The sequence below is a fragment of the Mastigoproctus giganteus genome, chromosome 3, assembly GCF_048544385.1.
Source record: "Mastigoproctus giganteus isolate SK-2022 chromosome 3, ASM4854438v1, whole genome shotgun sequence".
NCBI lineage: Eukaryota > Metazoa > Arthropoda > Arachnida > Uropygi > Thelyphonidae > Mastigoproctus > Mastigoproctus giganteus.
In genome coordinates, this window is record NC_143577.1 from 42,554,873 (window position 1) to 42,577,058 (window position 22,186).

At 37.4% G+C, this 22,186-nt stretch overlaps 1 protein-coding gene across 6 annotated transcripts in view; it reads right to left on the reverse strand.

Annotated features, from left to right (window-relative positions):
- Positions 1-22,186, reverse strand: part of Kyat (Kynurenine aminotransferase) — a 141,310-nt gene that overhangs the window by 83,766 nt on the left and 35,358 nt on the right. For all 6 annotated transcript variants that reach the window (XM_090370506.1, XM_090370508.1, XM_090370503.1 and 3 more), the window contains 2 exons: positions 8,268-8,388; positions 5,359-5,435 (listed from right to left, as the gene is read on the reverse strand). In XM_090370506.1, the coding sequence (XP_090226632.1) occupies positions 5,359-5,435; positions 8,268-8,388 (198 nt within the window). The remainder of the gene's footprint in view (positions 1-5,358; positions 5,436-8,267; positions 8,389-22,186) is intronic.

The window sequence follows — 22,186 nt, forward strand, 5'->3', positions numbered from 1 at the left end:
ACAATATAGATATATACAGGGTGATTCACTACCAGTGCGACAAACTTGCAGGAGGTGTAGGGGGCACAAAGATGAATCGGAATCACATAGCATTGCAGGGTCCGAAATGCCTTCGTCATGCAGTAGAGGACGTTGAACGGGAGGTAGCGTGAACAGCGATCCCGCTGGAAGTCAGCATTTGCGAACTGTTTCTGTTGAAGAAACCAAGTAGCAAAAGTCCTCCGGAGTGGATAATCCACAGGCTCCAATGATTGGACGCTTTGCAGATGGTATGAACTCATTTGGTTTGTTGACAGTATCCTCCATACAGTGGATTGGGAAATACCCAATCATTGGCCTATCGCTCGAGTACTCGCACTCGGATTGCCCTCTGCAAGACGTAGGACATTCTCCTCATTGTCTGGCACCCTCGTTGTTCGCTGTCGATTCATGGTACCTCTCGTGAAACAACTAGTCTCACGTAACCTTCTGTGCACACGTGCGAAAATTGTATGATGAGGAGTACACCTGTGCGGGAAACGTTCCTGGTACAAGCGCAGAGCAGCACGCCCATTACATTCCGCAGCTCCATACGAGAGGTGCATGTCAGCCAGTTCAACATTTGAATACTCATCCATCCTACTGCCTCGGGAACCAGTTTGCAAATGCTGACTTCCAGCAGGATCGCTGTTCACGCAACCTCCCGTTGAACGTCCTCTACCGCATGACGAAAGCATTTTGGACCCTGCAATGCTATGTGATTCCGATCCATCTTTGTGCCCCCTACACCTCCTGCAAGTTTGTCACACTGGTAGTGAATCCCCCTCTATATATGCAGTCAGTCCTCATATAGCACGAAAGTTGTGTTCCTAGAAACCCTCGTGCAATGCAAAATCATGCAATATAAATAACAGGCTCTATGGGAAAAATAGGGTTAGGTGCCGATCACCCAAGATTGAACACACATTTGTAACCAAAACATTACAAAACACAATAAATAATTGTAATAAAATATGCAAGTATTTTTTTACGACTATTATGTAAAAAAAATTGCTAATGCTTTTGTAAGCAAACTTGTTCTTTGTTTGATCTTCTATCCAAACAGATGAGCCGTTCCATCTCTTCCAATTCTTTGTGTCTTGATGTAACGGATTTTGTTACACTTTGAGTTGTTCCTACTATGAAAGTTGTTTTTATTTTCTCTGCATTCTTTCTAATTCTTGGAGTTGCCTCAGTTTCATATTTTTTTTTCTCTATTGACAGAGGCGGACTGGCTATAAGCCTTATCGGGGGGAACCCCGGTGGGCCGGAGGCCAGAAGATGATGGAGGCTGCTACAGATTTTCCCAGGTAAGAATTTTTGACCCGGTGCACCCCTGTCTATCGATATTGCTTTTCTTTTTCTCTCTGAATCCGTAGTGTCCTCACCAGGATGCTTCCTTTTCACACCTTTTAAGTATTTTATTCATTTTTAGAGAATAAAGCACAATTACCAAATGAGGAGGCACGCTTGATGCATATAAACAAAGCTGCGCGCATGTAGCAACTGAATAAACAACACCATAAAGGCAGAGACACCTATTAACACCTTACTAAAGCACATTTCTGGGGGTTACTACCATAAAACAATAAAAACAATTTCCAGTTGTGTACCTGATAGTGGAATCTGTTATAAACTGGTAGTTGTTGTTGTTGTTTTGGTTTTTAGAAGCATTAGCAACTAAGGCCATATTGCTCCGGGATATGCGGTGGTCATTCGCTGACCTTTCCACATCTTCCATATTTGGTGGTGACGGGCTCGAACCCCGAAGCATGTGATACACACTACTGCTCCTTCCCACTTGGCTACGGAGGCGCCATAAACTGGTAGTAAACTCGATCTAATTGCATTTGCGATAATACCGATAGCTGGAATTGTGTGGGTTTTTACGTTATTATTGCGAAATGTGTTTCTGCTTCACTGATATAAAAAACATAAATACATTTTCAGAATCTTCTCTTCATTCCTATCGTGTTGCTTTCAGTTGGGGTTATTCCGCATTCGACTGCCATTTCTTGTAAACACAAAGGCGAATCTTGCATAAGCGAATTCGTGTAGTGTAAACACATGTTATACGAGGACTGACTATATATATATATATATATATATTTTTTTTTTTTTTTTTTTTTTACTAACCTTACTTTATCCCTTGCGTTTTCTATAAATCTATCTTGGTATTGTCTTCTTGAATTGTCTTCAATGTTAATTGCTACATACAACATATTTTTTACACATTATGGTCGTGATGCATCATTGCTGTTGCAAGTGCATTGGCCCATAAGTATTAGTTAGCTTGTTACAATTTATTAACTTTCTTTCCATATTACTCATTATATAAAAAAAAATATATATATATATATATAATGATACAAATTAAACATATGAAAGAAATAAAAAGAACATACAGTCACAAGGGTAAGTGGCAGCATACAGCGCAATCCAACACATTGTGTAAATTGTAAAGTAATAAAAGTTAGGGGAAAAAAAAAAAAAAAAAATATATATATATATATATATATATATATATATATAGGCAAAAGAGAAAAAAAAACAAAATAAAAAAAAAAATAAATAAAATAAATAACAAGGACAGAAGAGGAAAATGAAGATACAAGTTAGAAAAATATGTATGAAAATTTTGAAACATTAGATATAGAGCAAATAAAGCCACATTAATATGGCAATAATGCCAAATTTAGACTAGCCCCCAGTTGTTAAGGCTGAGGGCAAAATGATGTGAAATATCACAAAAGAAACCTTATAAACCTACCACTAAAGAAAATGGACTTAAAATGAACCACAAGGCACAATGGCTGTGAATATTATAATATTCACAGCTGTTGTGTCCAGTGGCCTTCTGATGTTTGTTTGTTTGTTATTTGGTTTCTAGGAGCATTAGCAACTAAGGCCATATTGCTCCGGGAATATGCGGTGGTCATTCCCTGACCTTGTCGCATCCTCCTATTTGGTGGTGACAGGCTCGAACCCCGGTCTAATCAAGAAGCGTGTGCTATGCACAGCTGCTCCTTCCCACCTGGCTACGGAGGCGCCAACCCTTCTGATGAGAATGGATATAACAGTTGTTTTATTTGTTCCTTGTGGTTTATTTTAAGTCTATTTTGTTTAGTGGTAGGTTTATTATGTTTCTTTTGTAATATTTCACATTATTTTGACCTCGGCATTAACAAGTAGGTGCCGGTCTAAATTTGGCTTTATTTGCCCTATATCTAATGCTTCAAAATGTTTATACATATTTTCCTACCATGTATCTTTATTTTCCTCGTCTGCCCTTGTGATTTATTTGTTTTTTTTTCGCTGTTCTGCCTATTTTTTTTATTTTATTTTTTTCCTAATATATATTCCTTTACACACACACACACACACACACACACACACACACACACACACACACTGATCACTGAATTGTGACTGCCCCATCTGTAATGGACTATGTCATACAGCTTGCAGTATAAAAAGCTGAACAGCTTCTTACACTAGAGCAGTGGTAATTTGCATCTGGTCATGCAAGTCAGAGTGATAAAGTAGCAGTATTGGGACGTAGCAAAGATATCACTGAGTTTCAAAAGGACATGATTTTGGGAGCTTGTGCATCAGGCGCTTCCATATCGGAAATGGCATGTCCTGTCAGTTGCTCGCAGCTCACTGTGGTTAAGGTGTGCAAAGAATGGTGCCAAGCAGGTCAAACCACCTCCCTCTGACACAACTGTAAAGGATTATGCAAGGTAGATGTTTGTGGTAATCGAAGCATGCAACATATTTTACAGGCTCAACAGCAGGTCACTGTGTGACAGTTGACATCACAATACAATATGGGGAATGCAAGAACAATATCCCAAATGATGATGTGCCACACACTCAGATGTATGGCATTCCACAGCAAACAGTCATTGTCGACAGTGAATGCTGTGGATTCAACAACACACTGGTTGGACACTGGAGGACTGGAAATAAATGTGCTGGTCAGGTGAGTCCAATACCTGGTGAAACATGCTAATGGACACCTTCGTGTGTGGTGCAAGCAACATGAGTTCATGGACCCATTGTGCATGGTTCTCACTATCCAGGCAGGTGGCAGTGGTTGCTTAATATGGGGCATGTTTTGATGGCAAGAACTAGGACCCCTGGTGCATATGGATGAACATTTCACTGGCGAGGTTCTGGCAGCGCTTAGGAGACCATATGCACCCTGCCATGTTCCATTTTTCCCAGACAGAAATGGGATCTTCCAAGATGATAATGCGCCGTGTCATTAGGCATGCACAATGCACGAGTGGCTTGATAAATACAGTAAAGATATCACTCATCTGAAATGGACTCCAAATTTGCCTTACCTCAATCTAATTGAACATCTGTGGGATGGTTTGGAATGGGAAGTGAGGCTATGGACATGCAACTGTCATATTTCCAGCACTGGAAAGTCTTGAAGGTAGCATGGCTGCAGGTCCCTATGGACATCTTCAGACATCTAGCAGATTCAATGCCTAGGCAAATAGTAGCTGTTATCCATGCAAACAGTGGCCCAACATAGTATTAAGTGGGTGGTCATAATTAAGTGATCACTGGATGTGTGTGTATATATATAAAATTCATCATTCCTATTGGTTAATGGCATCCAGAATACTTGTTGCTTCCAAGAGGCACAGGTACTACTTAAAAATAAACTCTTAACAACTGGTTGGTGTGTTATTGTTGTCTTCAAATGTTAATTGCATCTACAGATAATTTTAAGTCACTGTCTTTTCAGTTTTTCAAAATTGGAAAGACAGTGACTTTTTTAATGCACCACAACAAAATTTAATGCATACATTCTGTACTTTGAGAGATGATCGCATGTAAAGCATCACAAAAATATCTGATCTCAAATACCAAGCACAAATGACTGAAGCAATGGAATAAGCTGCAGTTATGACAAGATATGAAACTGCATGTCAGGCAGCACTGAAACAGAAACTCAACAAAGTGAAAAAACATTTAAAAAAAAAACTTTGTAAAAATTTGCTGAAAAAACATTATTTTCAAATATGGAATTTATCAGACATATGCATTCAAAGTGAATGTTTCATGATCAGCAATCATATATTACAGTCTTATAGATAATTTATCATGTTATTAATTATCTAGATAGCAGCCTTGTACAGAATGTCTTATGTTTGTGGGCTCTTGTGATCATCTAGGAACATTCAGAAAACTGGAGGTTTGGGATCTTCAGACTTTCCAATATCATGTTAATAACAAAAGGAGCTATTTACTCATTCATTCATTATTCAATCAATATATATAATAACTTTGCTTGTACATGTGAATAATAATAATAATTACCTTCCATCCTGTAACACTAAAAGTCTTTCCTGCACTTCCAATGGTAACTGTTCTTTCCCACATTCCAGGTAAAGTGGCTGTATGCATATACAAAACAAAACTTCAGCAAAAATAATAATAATGATAATAATAATACAAACTACTTATTGATTTTTATACTAAATTTCTATGTTTAACTGAAACATATTAGAAATGAATCAAGGAAAGTACACACATTCTGTCAGTGGGAAAATTTATGTGATGTTGCATGCACTGCATCAGCATACTGCAACTGAAAACTTGCAATATGTTGAATAATCAAGTATACGTGCTAATTTCAGCAATCACTACATAGCAGTTTCATCACTTGTCACTAAATTGGAGAGGTGTGGATTCAAATCCCACTGGAAACTGAGGCAATTTTAAAAAGCTTCTTCAATCAAGGATGTGGATGGATGGATGACTTCAGGTGGAGGGAGTAGGGTTTACCTATGGGTTATTCCAAGTTATTCAGCCCAAACAACATGCAAACTGGCCCATGAACACACATGTACATGTGTGCAGATAATACATAGTGCAATATAGCCTAAGGTGCTAATATACCTTAAAACCAACAAGAAACCATCATTACAGAAGTGGTCTGGTAAGATGTCATCTTTTTGTGACTGATATATATAGTTATATTCACCATCACAGAAGCACACTGTGATGGTGAATATACCTGCAAACCACTTAAAACTCAATTGCAGCATGTAATTCAGAAAAAAAAAAAAAAAAAAAAAAAGACTGGAGTTCATAATGGAGCAGTAGTTTCCACATGGAAACAGTGCACGGCTGCATACAGCATATTTGACAAAGGAGGCACTAGCACTAGTAGAACACCCACCCTAGAATTCCAACAACAGCTTCAACATTTATTTTTGAATATTTCCAATGGTTAAACATTGGAAATTTACTGTTACCAACAGTAAATTCTTAATAACTAGCTGTATTTTTCAAATCGAGTGGAATTGTGGAACGTGTCGTTTTGGACATGCAGAAGACAGTCACAGCTAAGTGGTATACTGAACAATGCCTGCCTAAAGTCATTGGATCTAAGAAGAACCTGCGGCCAAAGTCAAGAATGGACACCTGGTACCTCCATCACGATAATGCTGCAGCTCACCGCGCCAAAGCCTGCACCGAATATTTGACCACGACAGGACTGAAACTTCTCGAGCACCCCCCTCTCTACAGTCCAGACCTTGCTCCCTGCGACTTTGCACTGTTCCCGCATGTGAAAATGAAGCTAAAAGGGAGGCGGTTTTCCAGTGATGAGGACCTTCTACGGGCTTGGGACAACGAGTGTGCTTTACTCCCTAGTGAAACTTGGCAGAACTGGTTTGAAGATTGGTTTCGGAGGATGGAGAGGTGTATTGAATGTAGAGGAAATTACTTTGAAAAAATTAAATAAACAAAGCTGTATTGAAAAACTTTCCTAGTACCCTTTGTAATGGCAGTGTGCTACTGCAACAGGATCTAGATAATTTGGGCAGATGGGCTAAAAAGTCGCAACTGAAGTTTAACCTTGACAAATGCAAAGTACTGCATATGGGTAGAAGTAACCCCAGAGAAACGTACCAACTGTGTGGTACTACACTTAGGGTGGTAGAAAATTAAAAAGACCTGGGAGTAATTGTGCAGTCAGATATGAAGTTTTCTGAGCAATGCAGACGGGCTGCCAGGGCAGGTCATGGGGTTTTGTCAATGATTCTTAGGAATTTTGCTAGCAGGGAAAAGGAGGTGATTGTCCCTCTGTATAAGGCAATGGTTAGGCCACGCCTTGATTACTGTGTACAGGTCTGGAGGCCTCATTTTAGGAAAGATGTAGATTTACTTGGCATGTAGAGAGAAGGGCAACAAGATTGGTGAGGGGGAATGAAGGGATCCTCTTACCAAGAGGGGCTTAAGTTCTGCAAATTGCAGTGGCTGGAGACTAGGCACCTGCGCAGTGATCTGATTGAGGTGTACAAGGCCTTGAATGGATTGAGCACGCTGAATTCTGATGGGATCCTTCCACTTGTTCAGATTACGAACCTAAGGGGGCATAAATTCAAATTAAGAGAAGACAGATGTAGAATAGATGTGCGGAAATTTGCCTTTAGCCAGCGGGTGGTTAATTGCTGGAACAAACTTCCATTCGTTGTGGAAGTTGATAGATTAAATAAATATAAGGAAGAATTGGACAGGCATTTAGAGAGAATGGTGTGATTTTTTTTTTTTTTTTTTTTTGGCTAATGCTGGATAAGCTCATACACTTGCTTTCTTGCATCACATGCCACTACTACTATAAAGGAGGACAAAAATTTGACTTCAATGCAGAAGTGAAAAAAGCCACTGCGACTATATGCAAGATGTCTAAAAATGGACTAGTAACATGTCTGAGAGGTAATGGAGTGTTACAAAAAAAAAAAAAAATGCATATCATGTGAAGGACATCACTTTGAAAAGGAAGGAAATCATTCCGAAGTTTGAGGATGCCTCAGATATTCAATAATGTGAATAATCTCATTACTTTTCAAACACTCTTCACAGAACTGCTGCAGCTTAAATATTATTTTAGCGGCATGGAAAACCAACTGTTGCAGAACATTAACTGTGATGAAGAATGCTTACAGGATACTTTTACAAATTACTGTTAACTGATCCATTGCTGTGTGTTTCTATTCAAGTTCAATAAACATGAAAAAAAAATTATGCGGTTTTTCAACTTAAAATTGTTTAAATCCTACATGTTTCTATTAAATATAATGATAACAATTCAGATAAAGTTTAACTGCAACAAAAAACATTTTTAAAAAAAATTTGTAAAAATTTGCTGAAAAAAAACATTATTTTCAAAGATGGAATTTAGACATATACTGTACATTCTATTAAAGAATGATTCTTACCCATTCGAATATGCTCATATCCTTTATATACTATCCATTCATATACTTCGTCCATTACTGCAATGACATCATGTTTCTTACACAAAGTTGCTATATATTCCAGTTCTGATCTTGTAAAAACCTAGAAGGAGATAAAGGTTTAAATCCAAATAATTATTCTGATAAAAAAGCAATAATAAATAAAAAAGATAATTAAAAAATTAAATGCATAAATCTTTCAACAAACTGATATGTCAGATTCACAGAAACGATGAAAAGAGATAAAAATAGAATTATAAATAGTGATTAACATTTCCATTTTTATGCCATTCGTAGATTAAATGTTACCTCAAAAATTACTCGGAAAATGGAGTATACAAATGAAATGGAGTATATACTTATTACAACAGTGCATACATGAAGTAATGCTCCCTCTTACCTGTAGCTAAACATAGTGGGCATAAGTGCCAGTTTTCACGTGTAGAAAATGCATACATTTGAATCCTGTCTTGCAACATCCTGTCAGATTTTTCATCATGCAGAACAGGCAACCCAACTACATATTACATGCAATTTACAGACACAATATAGTGAAGCCTTACAGTTTTAGCCACCTTGCACTTACTCTAAATAACTCAACCTGATATAACATTACACTTTATAAGCATTAAACATAAAGGTAATAGTGACAGTACTGTTGCTTCATAAAAATATTTCAGCATTGTTGATTCACAGTTTGTCAGTAGTGTTGATTCACAGAAATATTTTAACTGTACTGACAAAAATACCAACAGCCCTTGAATAGTACTGTAATTGGTACTGTAATATTACCAAGTACACTTGACCAAATTTCAAAATTTACAAACTGGAGTTAAATCCAACTTGTGAACAGTAAAATTCGAAATTAGAAAATTTTGATATGTAAAATAATACATATGAGTAACCAACATTTTAAATACAGTATAAATGAAAATGCTATATACTGAAATCCAGCAACTGTAGGAATTATAGTCATTAAAAAAATCTAAAAATACTGCATTTCTATACCACAGCTTATGGTGCACAATTCCATACAAATGAAGTTTTCTTTTCAAGAGAAAACAATGTAAATACATGGAAAGCATAATAAATATTACCAAGTACAATAAATATACAGTGGGTATTGTACCTAAAAATAGTTATTTCACCTTCAAATTATACCAAAATTGTGTATGATATATTTTTGAATGGAAAATAATTGCTACATGTTGTCGATTCACAATGATGTAACTAGGATCTTTGGTGTCTAAGGACAAACATCAGAATACCTTTATTTTCATTAATATGATAAAACTTTTTGCTTTCCTCTTCCAAAATATACTGTACTCCACGTGTATGGGGGTATATTTTTAAAGGGGAAAAGCAAAAAGTTTTATGCAATCACTTACTGAAGTCCCAATGGCCAGTCTCAGGCCACTTATACAAATGGATGAAAGTTACCATGTTGATATTGTTTAAAAGAGATAATCTAAATGCTCTAAAAACATGTGTTTAGTGAATAATTATCTCAGTCTAATGCTTCTTGCACAAACACGAAACCCAGAAACCTTAAGTAATCATTGCTATTTTCGAGTCCCTTTCTTCTTCCTGAGCAGCAACAATTAACTTAATACAATTGACAGTTGACTTAACAAATTTCTCAATCTTGGAGCATAGTAAAAACTTTTATTACTGTGAAGTGAACCAATTAGCTGTAATGCTTTGCTTTAGTGAATGGCCATTCCAAAAACTAAATCTGTTGAATCTTAAGCCTTGTTGCAATAGTTTTCCCAATTAGTCTGTTTTCCTAAACACAGCCAGAAAATGGGTGGAATCTGATAATGGACTGCTGGATTTGAGGGGTTAGGCCATAAATAGTGTATACTATATACATTTCAAAATATAAGAGCAATGAAGCCCAATTCTTACTACATTAAATAATATTGTTTAAATATAAGATACCTTTTTATAGGAAATTTCTTCACCCGACACTCACATCAAATTTATCTGGTTAATACATAGTGTAAAAGATCTAAGTTTTAATGTAAGACATAAAAAGGTATAAAACTTTTACGTCTTACATTAAAATTCAGTATAAAAATTTCTGATTCACTTTTCAATATATGAAAAGACAAAGTTAGATAATGATGATAAATTGTTTTCCCTTGATGTTGTCTCATTATACACTAATGTAGATGTTAAATATTCGCTCAATATGTTATGAGATTTGATTAACAGTAATTCCATAATGTTAAATAAAACCAAGTTACCTATAACTGAAATATTTCATTTAATCAGATTTCTTATAGAGGCTACTTATATTGATTTCCAATCAGACATATATAGATAAATTTTTGGCTTTCCGATTGGACTTAGCCTGAGTGGTTTAGTCGCTGAAATTTAACTCAACAATATTGAGCAATTATACTTAACCCCATATATTCCCAGGTTAACATTTTATAGTAGGTATTTGGATGATATCCTTGTTATTTCACATGAAGATATTGTAAATAATCTTATGGATTCCTTTAATAATATACATATGAGACTTAAATTTACTTTGGAAAAGGAAAAACCAGGTGAGAATTCTATAAATTTTCTTAACTTTACATTAACAAGAGTCAACGATGACATACATTTTAAAATTTACCATAAACCAAAATACAGGAAAATTTTCACATTATTCAAGTTACCAACCTTTTATGTATAAAAGGAGTATCATTTTTAACCAATTTTATAATGTGTACAGATATACACAGGAATATCTGGACGAACTCAGGGAACTTTCAACAAGATTTTTAAACGGGATATACACTAGGCATAATTAGGAGCATTCAACGACAGGCAAAGCAAAAATCAGAATCGGTTACACTTAGTAAGTGCACTACACATAAATATTTTATTAAAGTTCCATTTGTACAACAGTGGTATGAACAGTTTATTAACATTGTTAAAAACACAGAATTTAAAATAGTTGCACAACCAATTAACAAACTCCAGACAATGAGGGCAAGGAAGACAACCTCAGTCTCTAACACGGAGCGAACCAATATAGTCTATAACATTGCTTTGGGGAATGCAACTCCTTTTACATTGGTTCTACCCAGAAATATCTTTCGATGCGATTATGTCAACACTAGGCATCTGTGAGGGCAAAAAAGGACAGGTGCTTCTGAACTTTCCTTTCACGCCATCCAGGAGAACCATGTTTTTCTTTTTAAGGAGGCTAAAGTAATTAATATACAGATTGAATACACAAAACTCTTAATAGCCAAAACACTTGAAATTAAGTTAAACTCCAATTCTATAAACGTACGGAGACCATACACCCTCGTGAACCTTTACACGTGTGTGTGAATAGCACTATTCACATTGGTTAACAAATATAATCTTGTCGCAGTACACTAATTTTAAATTCAATTTGATTTATAAGAGAGTGAGTATTGTTAAATGCATCATTTTAATTCTTGTGAGCATGGTTCATAACCAAAATAACCTAGTGACACATAAAGAAGTTTAGTCTACAATATTTTGATTTCTAGTCTGTTAAACCACACAAAACCTTTCTTTGCTCTTCCTTGAAAAAGTAGACATTGGGAATTGAATACAAGATTAGTTTTATGGAACCCGTAAAAATTAACAATCTTTTAGTATGGACAATATCACGTCATAAACTTAGACTTTTACACTATGTATTAACCGGATAAATTTGATGTGAGCATCGGGTGAAGATATTTCCTATAAAAGGTTATCTTAAATTTAAACTATATATATTGTATTTGGAAAATGAGACCAATAATTATAAGCTTGAAAATACAGATTTTTAAAAATGTAAGTAGATAAAATTACACAATATTCAGTCTGCCAAATTTAGTGAATGCATTTTGTACATATACCTTCTTCTTCTTATTATTATAAGACATAAGTATGAAATATAAGAAGACAGCTGATACCAGTAAACATATACCACATGTCTACTAATATCAGCAAGCATGCCTCAATATGATTGTTGACTGTTTATATTTATCATTTAAAAACTTCAGTATTATGAATTAATATTTTATCATAACATTATCAACTGCATAAATATATTTAATAATTTTTTTTTATTCTTTATAGTTCTTTCATTATACTTGCTTACTCCATGGCACTATGGTCCTTTTAGAACCCTGGCCTCCTGAATGATTTCCTTCCAGCTGTCTCTTCCCCCAGCCATTAGCATTAGTAGAGGCATATGATGCAAGAAAGCAAGCTAATGCAGCATCAGCAAAAAAAAAAAAAAAAAAAAACCCTTCCACTTCACCCCTCTGTTTGTTCAAAATACCTGTCCAGCTGAGCCTTAAACTTATTTAGGCTATCAACTTCCACAACAAGGGATGGAAGTCTGTTCCACCAACCAACTACCTGCTAGCTAAATGCAAATTTCCGCACATCTATCCTACATCTGTCTTTCCTCAATTTGAATTTTTGCTCTCTCAGATGATTATTCTGAGCAAGAGGCAGTATCCCATCAGCATTGAGCATGCCCAAACCATTCAAGGCTTTGTACACCTCTATCAGATCACCTTGCTGGTGCCTAGTCTCCAGACACTGTAATTTGCAAAACTTAAGCCTTTCTTCGTAAGAGAAACCCTTCGTTCCATTCACTAACCTTGCTGCCCTTCTCTGTACTCGTTCCAGCAGCTCTACATCCTTCTTGAAATGAGGCCTCCAGACCTGTATACAGTACTCAAGGTGCGGCCTGACCATTGCCTTATACAAGGGAATAATCACCTCCCTATCCCTGCTACAAAAATTCCTGTATATCATTGATAAGACACCATGAGCTACTCTTGCAGCCCGTCTGCACTGCTCAGAGAACTTCATATCTGCCTGCACAATTACCCCCCAGGTCCTTTTCATTCTCTACCACTGTCAGTGTAGTACCACAGAGTTGATATGTTGCTTTGGGGTTGCTGTTTCCCATATGTAGTACTTTACATTTGTCAATGTTAAACTTCATTTGCCACCTCTCAGCCCATCTGCTCAACCTTTCCAGATCCTGTTGCACCAGCATAGCGTCAGTAGCGTCCTTAACAACCCGGCCAATCTTGGTATCGTCTGCAAACTTGGACATTAAGCTTGATATACCATCATCAATATTATTTATAAATACAGAAAACAACAATGGACCCAACACTGAACCCTGAGGGACTCCACTAATAACATTAGTCCACGATGAGCAGTGTCCATTAATTACCACTCTCTGTCTTCGGCCAGTCAACCATCCCTTTATCGATAGCAACAATTTGCCACCAATGCTACACTGCTGCAATTTGTGCAGCAGTCTTCCATGTGCAACAGTATCAAAAGCCTTTCTAAGATCCAAATATATAATATCAAAGTTATTCCCTGCATCCAGTTCTTTTGTGACTACATCATAGTATCCAATCAAATTGGTCAGGCAAGACCTTCCCTTAACAAAACCATGCTGTGTCTGAGCTATAACTGAATTCTTGTCAAGATGATCCTGCAGTGCTTCTTTAACCAGTGCTTCCATTAATTTTCCTGGAACAGAAGTTATATTCACAGGTCTATAATTACTTGTGATCCTCCCTTTGATCCTCCTTTGTGAATTGGGGTTACATTTGCACATCTCCAGTCTGTGGGTACCTCCCCTGAGTCCAAGGAAGCTCTCATAATTATGGCTAAGGGTTTGCTTACTTCCTTTGCTGCCTCCTTTAATATAATTGGATAGATCCTATCCACCCCAGGTGCCTTTTTTATGTTTATTTTCAACAATTTCTCCTCCACTTTCCTCTCGGTTATTACAAAATCATCAAGCTCACTGCCAGAGTTTAATTCACCTCTGGCATTCTCCTTCCTGAATAACTTCTCATGTGTGAATGTAGATGCAAAATATTGATTTAGTTTGAGGAGGCAGCAAAGGAAGTATGCAAACCCCTAGCCATAATTATGAGAGCTTCTTTGGACTCAGGGGAGGTACCCATAGACTGGAGATGTGCAAATGTAACCCCAATTCACAAAGGAGGATCAAAGGCTGACACAAGTAATTATAGACCTGTTAGTTTAACTTCTGTTCCAGGTAAATTAATGGAGGCACTGGTTAAAGAAGCACTGCAGGATCATCTAGACAAGAATTCAGTTATAGCTCAGACGCAGCATGGTTTTGTTAAGGGCAGGTCTTGCCTGACCAATTTGATTGGATACTATGATGTAGTCACAAAAGAACTGGATGCAGGGAATAACTTTGATATTATATATTTGGATCTTAGAAAGGCTTTTGATACTGTTGCACATGGAAGACTGCTGCACAAATTGGAGCAGTGTGGCATTGGAGGCAAATTGCTGCTATGGATAAGGGGATGGTTGAGTGGCAGAAGACAGAGAGTGGTAATCAATGGACACTGCTCAACGTGGACTAATGTTATTAGTGGAGTTCCTCAAGGTTCAGTGTTGGGTCCATTGTTGTTTTCGGTGTTTATGAATGATATTGATGATGGGATATCAAGTTCAATGTCTAAGTTTGCAGATGATACAAAGGTTGGCAGGGTCGTTAAGGACACTACTGACGCTATGCTGCTGCAACAGGATCTGGAAAGGTTGAACAGATGGGCTGAGAGGTGGCAAATGAAGTTTAACATTGACAAATGTAAAGTACTACATATGGGTAACAGTAACCCCAGAGCAATGTATCAACTCTGCGGTACTACACTGACAGTGGTGGAGAATGAAAAGGACCTGGGGGTAATTGTGCAGGCAGATATGAAGTTCTCTGAGCAGTGCAGACGAGCTGCAAGAGTAGCTCATGGTGTCTTGTCAATGATATACAGGAATTTTTCTAGCAGGGATAAGGAGGTGATTATTCCCTTGTATAAGGCAATGGTTAGGCCACATCTTGAGTACTGTATACAGGTCTGGAGGCCTCATTTCAAGAAGGATGTAGAGCTGCTGGAACGGGTACAGAGAAGGGCAACAAGATTAGTAAATGGAACAAAGGGTTGCTCTTACGAAGAAAGGCTTAAGTTTTGCAAATTACAGAGTCTGGAGACTAGGCACCGGCGAGGTGATCTGATAGAGGTGTATAAGGCTTTGAATGGTTTGAGCATGCTCAATGCCAATGGGATTCTTCATCTTTCTCAGAATAATCACCTCAGAGGGCATAAATTCAAATTGAGGAAGGACGGATGTCGGATAGATGTGCGGAAATTTGCCTTTGGCCAGCGGGTGGTTGGTTGGTGGAACCGACTTCCATCACTTGTTGTTGAAGTTGATAGCCTAAACAAATTTAAAGCTCAACTGGACAGGTATTTCGAACGAACGGAGGGGTGAAATGGGAGTGGTCTGTGTTTTTTTATTTTTATTTATTTATTTTTTTTGGCTGATGCTGAATAAGCTTGCTTTCTTGCATCATATGCCTCTACTAATGCTAATGCTAATGCTAACCACCCATTTCTGATGCTGGCTAGTTCACCTTTTATTGGTTTAATTATTTTGCATTAATTATTTTACTTTACATTTTACAGGAAAACCATCTACTGGGAGTACAGTTAGATGAGAATGGACATATCATATAATGACTGACAGGAAGGTCACATGGTACGATTGAGGTGAGAAGCGAATGTCACTCAATAGGCATGACTAAAAACTAGGGCTTGCATAAAACCGAGAAATTTCAAAACAGAGTTTCACCGAAGTTTACTTTTAAAACTGGTTTTAAAACAGATTTTCTCAGACTTAGGGAAAATAATTAAAAGCTTATAACACAGGTATTTATTTTATCTTGGGTAGATTGTACAAATCTTTTAAACAAAATCTATCACCTCTTATAGTAAAAAAAATTAAAAAATTAAAATGTTCCAAAAAAGTAACCAGCTTGAGATTATACAAAATTACAAATTGTATTCAAATCCTTTGAATAAAAACTATCTTCTCGTATAGTAAACAAAAAAATAATAAGCCCTATAATAATAATAAAAAATAAATAAAAATAACGTGAAAAAAACAGCTTGGGGAAATTACTTTACTATTTATTGCTCAGTTTTTCTGAAAATGATCCTTTAAAAAACACAGTATATTGAGCATTTTTCCTATAGATTTGACCTTATTTTTGTGTTAAAGAGACCACTGATCGAAAACACTGTCTCAGATTGGACACTTGTTGGTTTAATGGTCAGCAGTGCTCTATAAACTTTCTCCAGCTTTTCACTTCTACTGCTAGTTGCCTCGAAATTTTAAATTCTTTGCTGATTTCCAATTCACTTGGATATTTTGAAGGCTCTTCAGTTAATCTCTTTAGCACTAGCATTAGTAGAGGCATTTGATGCAAGAAAGCAAGATTATGCAGCATCAGCCAAAAAAAAACAAAAAACCCCACTTCCACTTCACCCCTCTGTTCGTTCCAAATACCTGTCCAGCTGAGCCTTAAACTTATTTAGGTTATCAACCTCCGCCACAAGGGATGGAAGTCTGTTCCACCAACCAACCACCCGCTGGCTAAAGGCAAATTTCCTCACGTCTATCCTACATCTGTCTTTCCTCAATTTGAATTTATGCCCTCTCAGGTGATTTTTCTGAGCTAGAGGAAGAATCCCATCAGCATTGAGCATGCTTAAACCATTCAAGGCTTTATACACCTCTATCAGATCACCTCGCTGGTGCCTAGTCTCCAGACACTGTAATTTGCAAAACTTAAGCCTTTCTTCGTAAGAGCACCCCTTTGTTCCATTCACTAACTGTACTCGTTCCAGCAGCTCTACATCCTTCTTGAAATGAGGCCTCCAGACCTGTATACAGTACTCTAGGTGTGGCCTGACCATTGCCTTATACAATGGAATAATCACCTCCTTATCCCTGCTGGAAAAATTCCTGTATATCATTGACAATACTCCATGAGCTACTCTTGCAGCCCGTCTGCACTGCTCAGAGAACTTCATATCTGCCTGCACAACCACCCCCAAGTCCCTTTCATTCTCTACCACTGTCAGTGTAGTACCACAGAGTTGATACGTTGCTCTGGGGTTGCTGTTTCCCATGTGTAGTACTTTACATTTGTCAATGTTAAACTTCATTTGCCACCTCTCAGCCCATCTCTTCAACCTTTCCAGATCCTGTTGCAGCAGCATAGTGTCAGTAGTGACCTTGACAACCCGGCCAACCTTCGTATCATCTGCAAACTTGGACATTAAGCTTGATATACCATCATCAATATCATTTATAAATACAGAAAACAATAAAGGACCCAATACTGAACCCTGAGGGACTCCACTAATAACATTAGTCCACGACGAGCAGTGTCCATTGATTACCACTCTCTGTCTTCTCCCCCTCAACCACCCCTTTATCCATAGCAGCAATTTGCCTCCAATGTCACACTGCTCCAATTTGTGTAGCAGTCTTCCATGTGCAACAGTATCAAAAGCCTTTCTAAGATCCAAGTATATAATATCAAAGTTATTCCCTGCATCCAGTTCTTTTGTGACTGCATCATAATATCCAATCAAGTTGGTCAGGCAAGACTTCCCCTTAACAAAACCATGCTGTGTCTGAGTTATAACTGAAGTCTTGTCTAAATGATCCTGCAGTGCTTCTTTAACCAGTGCCTCAATTAATTTTCCTGGAACAGAAGTTAAACTCACAGGTCTATAATTACTTATGTCAGCCTTTGATCCTCCTTTGTGAATTGGGGTCATTTTCACATCTCCAGTCCATGGGTACTTCCCCTGAGTCCAAGGAAGCTCTCATAATTATGGCTAAGGGTTTGCTTACTTCCTTTGCTGCCTCCTTAAAATAACTGGATAGATCCCATCCACCCCAGGTGCCTTTCTTATATTTATCTTCAACAATTTCTGATCCACTTTACTCTCAGTTATTACAAGATTCTCTAGCTTACTGCCAGAGTTGAATACACCTCTGCCATTCCCCTCGCTGAATAACTCCTCATGTGTGAATGTCGATGCAAAATATTCATTTAGTTTGTTAGCTACCTGAGCAGGATCATCAACAGTTGAACCATCGATATCAAGTGGACCAATCTGATTCATCCCCTTCCTTCTAGAGTTTACATAAGTAAAGAACTCCTTGCTGTTTTTCTTTGCATTCCTTGCCAAAGATTTCTCGTAATCTGCCTTCGCCTGCCTAACCTCCTTTGTAACTTGGTTACAGATCAACTTATATCTATCATAGGCTTCTGTGTCACATGTTAATTTATATGTATCCCATGCATTTTTCTTCTCTGCCATATGTCTCATTAGTTCATCTGACATCCATTTAGGCCTGAACCTTGAACAATATTTCTTAGTTGGTATGTAAAGCCTAGTAGCTTTCAAGATAAGTTTGAATGCTTCCCATTTTGAATTTGCTGTTGGCAATATCATCAGTTGATCCCACTGTATAGAATTTAAATACAGTCTCAGACCATAAGTCGCCTTTACGAAAGCAATAACCCTTCCCTTCCCTTTACCCCTGATGGTAGTTACCTCCTTGAATAAATCCCACTTCAGCACACTGTGATCACTGCCACCTAGTGGTTCCTGTATCTGCAGATTCTTAATGCATGAAGAATCACTACTGATAACCAAATCAACAGTACTGCTCCCTCTAGTTGCTTCCCGAACATGCTGATTTAGAAAACAATCATCCAATAAATCCACAAAAGCCTTGCTAGTGTGTGAGTGACCAACACACAAATTGCAGTCAATATCTGGGAAATTAAAATCCCCCATTATAAGACTCTCGTATTTTCTGGCCCACTCTATTTCCCTGTACAGTTTCTTATTATACTGATCAGAGTCATTAAGCCCATAGCACACTCCTACTCTCAATTTTGATCTCTCAATGCTTATGTCACACTAAACCGACTCGACACTGCACTGTCCAGCGATGTCGACTGGCTTCACTTCCTTGGATTTTATGTGTTTCTTAACTAATAGCATAACCCCTCCTCCCTTTCTATCCTGTCTATCCTTTCTGTAGACGTTGTACTCCCCAAATTCCAGTTTTGCATTACTTATATCTGTGTGACACCACGTCTCTGATATCCCAACAATATCCGCCTTTGATGCTTTGAGCAATACGTCAAATTCATCAAATTTATTTACCAAACTCCTAGCATTGGTGTACACGCAAGTATACATTGTTCCCCATTGTCTCACCCTAAGTTGTCGTAGGTCATCCATTCACCTGCTTCTCAGTCTTCCTCTCAATCTTCTTCCTCCCAGTTGCCCTTCCACTGCTTTCCTTGGCCATCTGTTTTCCTCCATTCATATCATGTGGCCTGCCATCTAAGTCTTGGGCTCTTTATCATTCCTACTATATCCAGTTCTCCATACAGTTCCTTCAGCTCTTGGTTTGTCCTTATTTTTCACTCTTCCCCGACTTTTATGGGGCCAAAGATTTTCCTTAATATCTTCTTTTTTGTCCTTTTTAAGCACCCATGTTTCACTAGCATAAGTCATGAGAGGCTGTACCACTGTTTTGTATACCACTAATTTCATTCTTCTGGAGAGCAGTTTTGGTTGAAAGTGTTTCTGCACAGAAAAATAGCATCTATTACCAGCATTAAAACAAGCCTGAATTTCTGGGGTATTACTACTATTATGTTGAATCATAACTCCCAGATATTTGAAGGATTCTGATGTATTGAAACTATGCTTCGCTGTTTGCCAGATCTGTTTAGTACTTTGTCTCTCCCTCCCACCTGTAATCATAAACTTTCTTTTATTTTCATTTATGTTCATTATGCATGAGACAAAAATTCACTGGGAAAATACTTCTTGCTCAATAAAGAAATTTTTGGGAACACATTGCTCTTTTGTTAAACTGATGGGAATGTATATCTATATTTATATAAATATACAAGGTGTCTCAAAAATACACAGCATAACTTCAGAAATGAGTTCCTCATATGTAGACAATAAAAATATTTTATATCAACATAGTTCTGGAAATGCTTGGTTCACGAGTTATTAACTGGAATGTCTTATCTCCCGCAGGTGATTTCCTTCATCACAAGGTACTGACAGAATCTGGTGGTTTTCCATTCTGACTATGTACTAAAATCAGGAGCAAGCGGATATGCACTTTATGTACAGTTTGGCAGATGGCAATTCTCTGGAGGCTCGTCGTTTGTACCATGAAAGGTTCCCAGAATGAATATGTCCAGACAGGAAAACATTTGAAGGTATCCATCGCTGCCTTTGTGAACATGGGACCTTTACACCTCGTGCTGCCGACAGAGGACGACCAAGGTCTCGACTCCTGAAGTAGAGGAGAAGATTTTGAATGTTGTGCATACCACTCCTGGAATCAGCACACGCAGAATAGTAATGCAACTGGCTGTTCAATGTTTGACTATTTGGAGAGTGTTGCGAGAACACCAACTGTATCCTTACCATCTGCAAAGGGTACAGGCCTTATCACCAGCAGATTACCCTGTGCGAGTAATGTCCTGCCAGTGGTTCTTGCAGCAGTGTGGTATAACTCCTCACTTTCCTGCCTTAGTGATATTCACAGGTGAAGCACAGTTCACACGAGATGGAATCCAAAACTTTCACAATCAGCATTTATGGGCTGAGGAAAACTTACACGCAATTCTTCCATCACATCACCAACAGTGGTTCAGCCTCAACATCTGGGCGGGTGTTTTTGGTGATAAGTTATTTGGGACCCACGTACTTCCAAACAAACTCACAGGGCATTTACAGAAAATTTACAGAAACTTTCTGGAAAACAACATGCCTGATTTCTTGGACGGCACGACACTGATCATTCGTCAACAAGCACATTTCATGCACGATGGCGCTCCCGCACATTTCAGCCACCTAGGCCGCAATTACCTGAATCGAAGGTTTCCTGGTCGGTGGATAGGTAGAGGTGGATCAACTGCCTGGCCTCCATGCTCACCTGATTTAAACCCACTAGATTTCTTCTTGTGGGACCATTTAAAGTCATTGGTGTATTCGACTCCGTTAGCGGATGTGGAAACTCTGTGGCAGGTTCTGAAATACGAAACATGTCAGGAATTTGGCATCGTCTTCGCGAGTCCATGAGATGTTGATTTGAAGCCTCTATTCAGGCAGAAGGTGGACATTTTGAACAATTACTATAAGGTGATGTGAACAGTTAAGTGTCATAGACAGACCTTCAAAACTCGGAAACCAAGCATTTCCAGAACTATGTTGATATAAAATATTTTTATTATCTACATATGAGGAACTCATTCCTGAAGTTATGCCATGTATTTTTGAGACACCTTGTGTATATATATATATATATATATATATATATATATATTTTTTTTTTTTTTTTTTTTTTGTCTCTTTCCAATTTATTCAAAATTTCCCAGATAATGTTTCAAAATAGAATAGACCTTTTATTATACTGGTGCAGAACAGTACAAATTTTTAACTAATTGATGGTGATCTTTATAGTAAGTGACTTCCTTTAGTATAAATCATTGTTTTTAACTCATATCTTGTTCCATAAAGTTTGTTACAAGCCGTTTCTGAGTGATAATTAAGAGTCTCTAGTGACTAAAAATGAATAGCAAGTGCTTAAAAGTCTCTAGTGAATATTCACACTTTCTAGGTCCCTTTCCACCATCTAAAAAGATGTGCTATGGATTTTAAGATTATAATAACTGTGCAAAATATTTGTATATAACAATATATTTCAAACAGAAAATTAAAAAAAGAAAGAAAGAATTGCAAGTTGCATTCAAGATCAAAGTGCACAAAGAAAAGCTGCTTCTCAAATGCAAAACTATATTTCAAAGAACAGAATTTTCTTAGAAACTTTAAGTACCTTTCAAGTTGTTTTAAATCAACTGAACCACACAGATTATTGTTTTACAGATTGCATATACCTGAAGCATTTATTCTAAATTTACTTGAATTGCCTAAATTATAGCTCGGACACAGCAT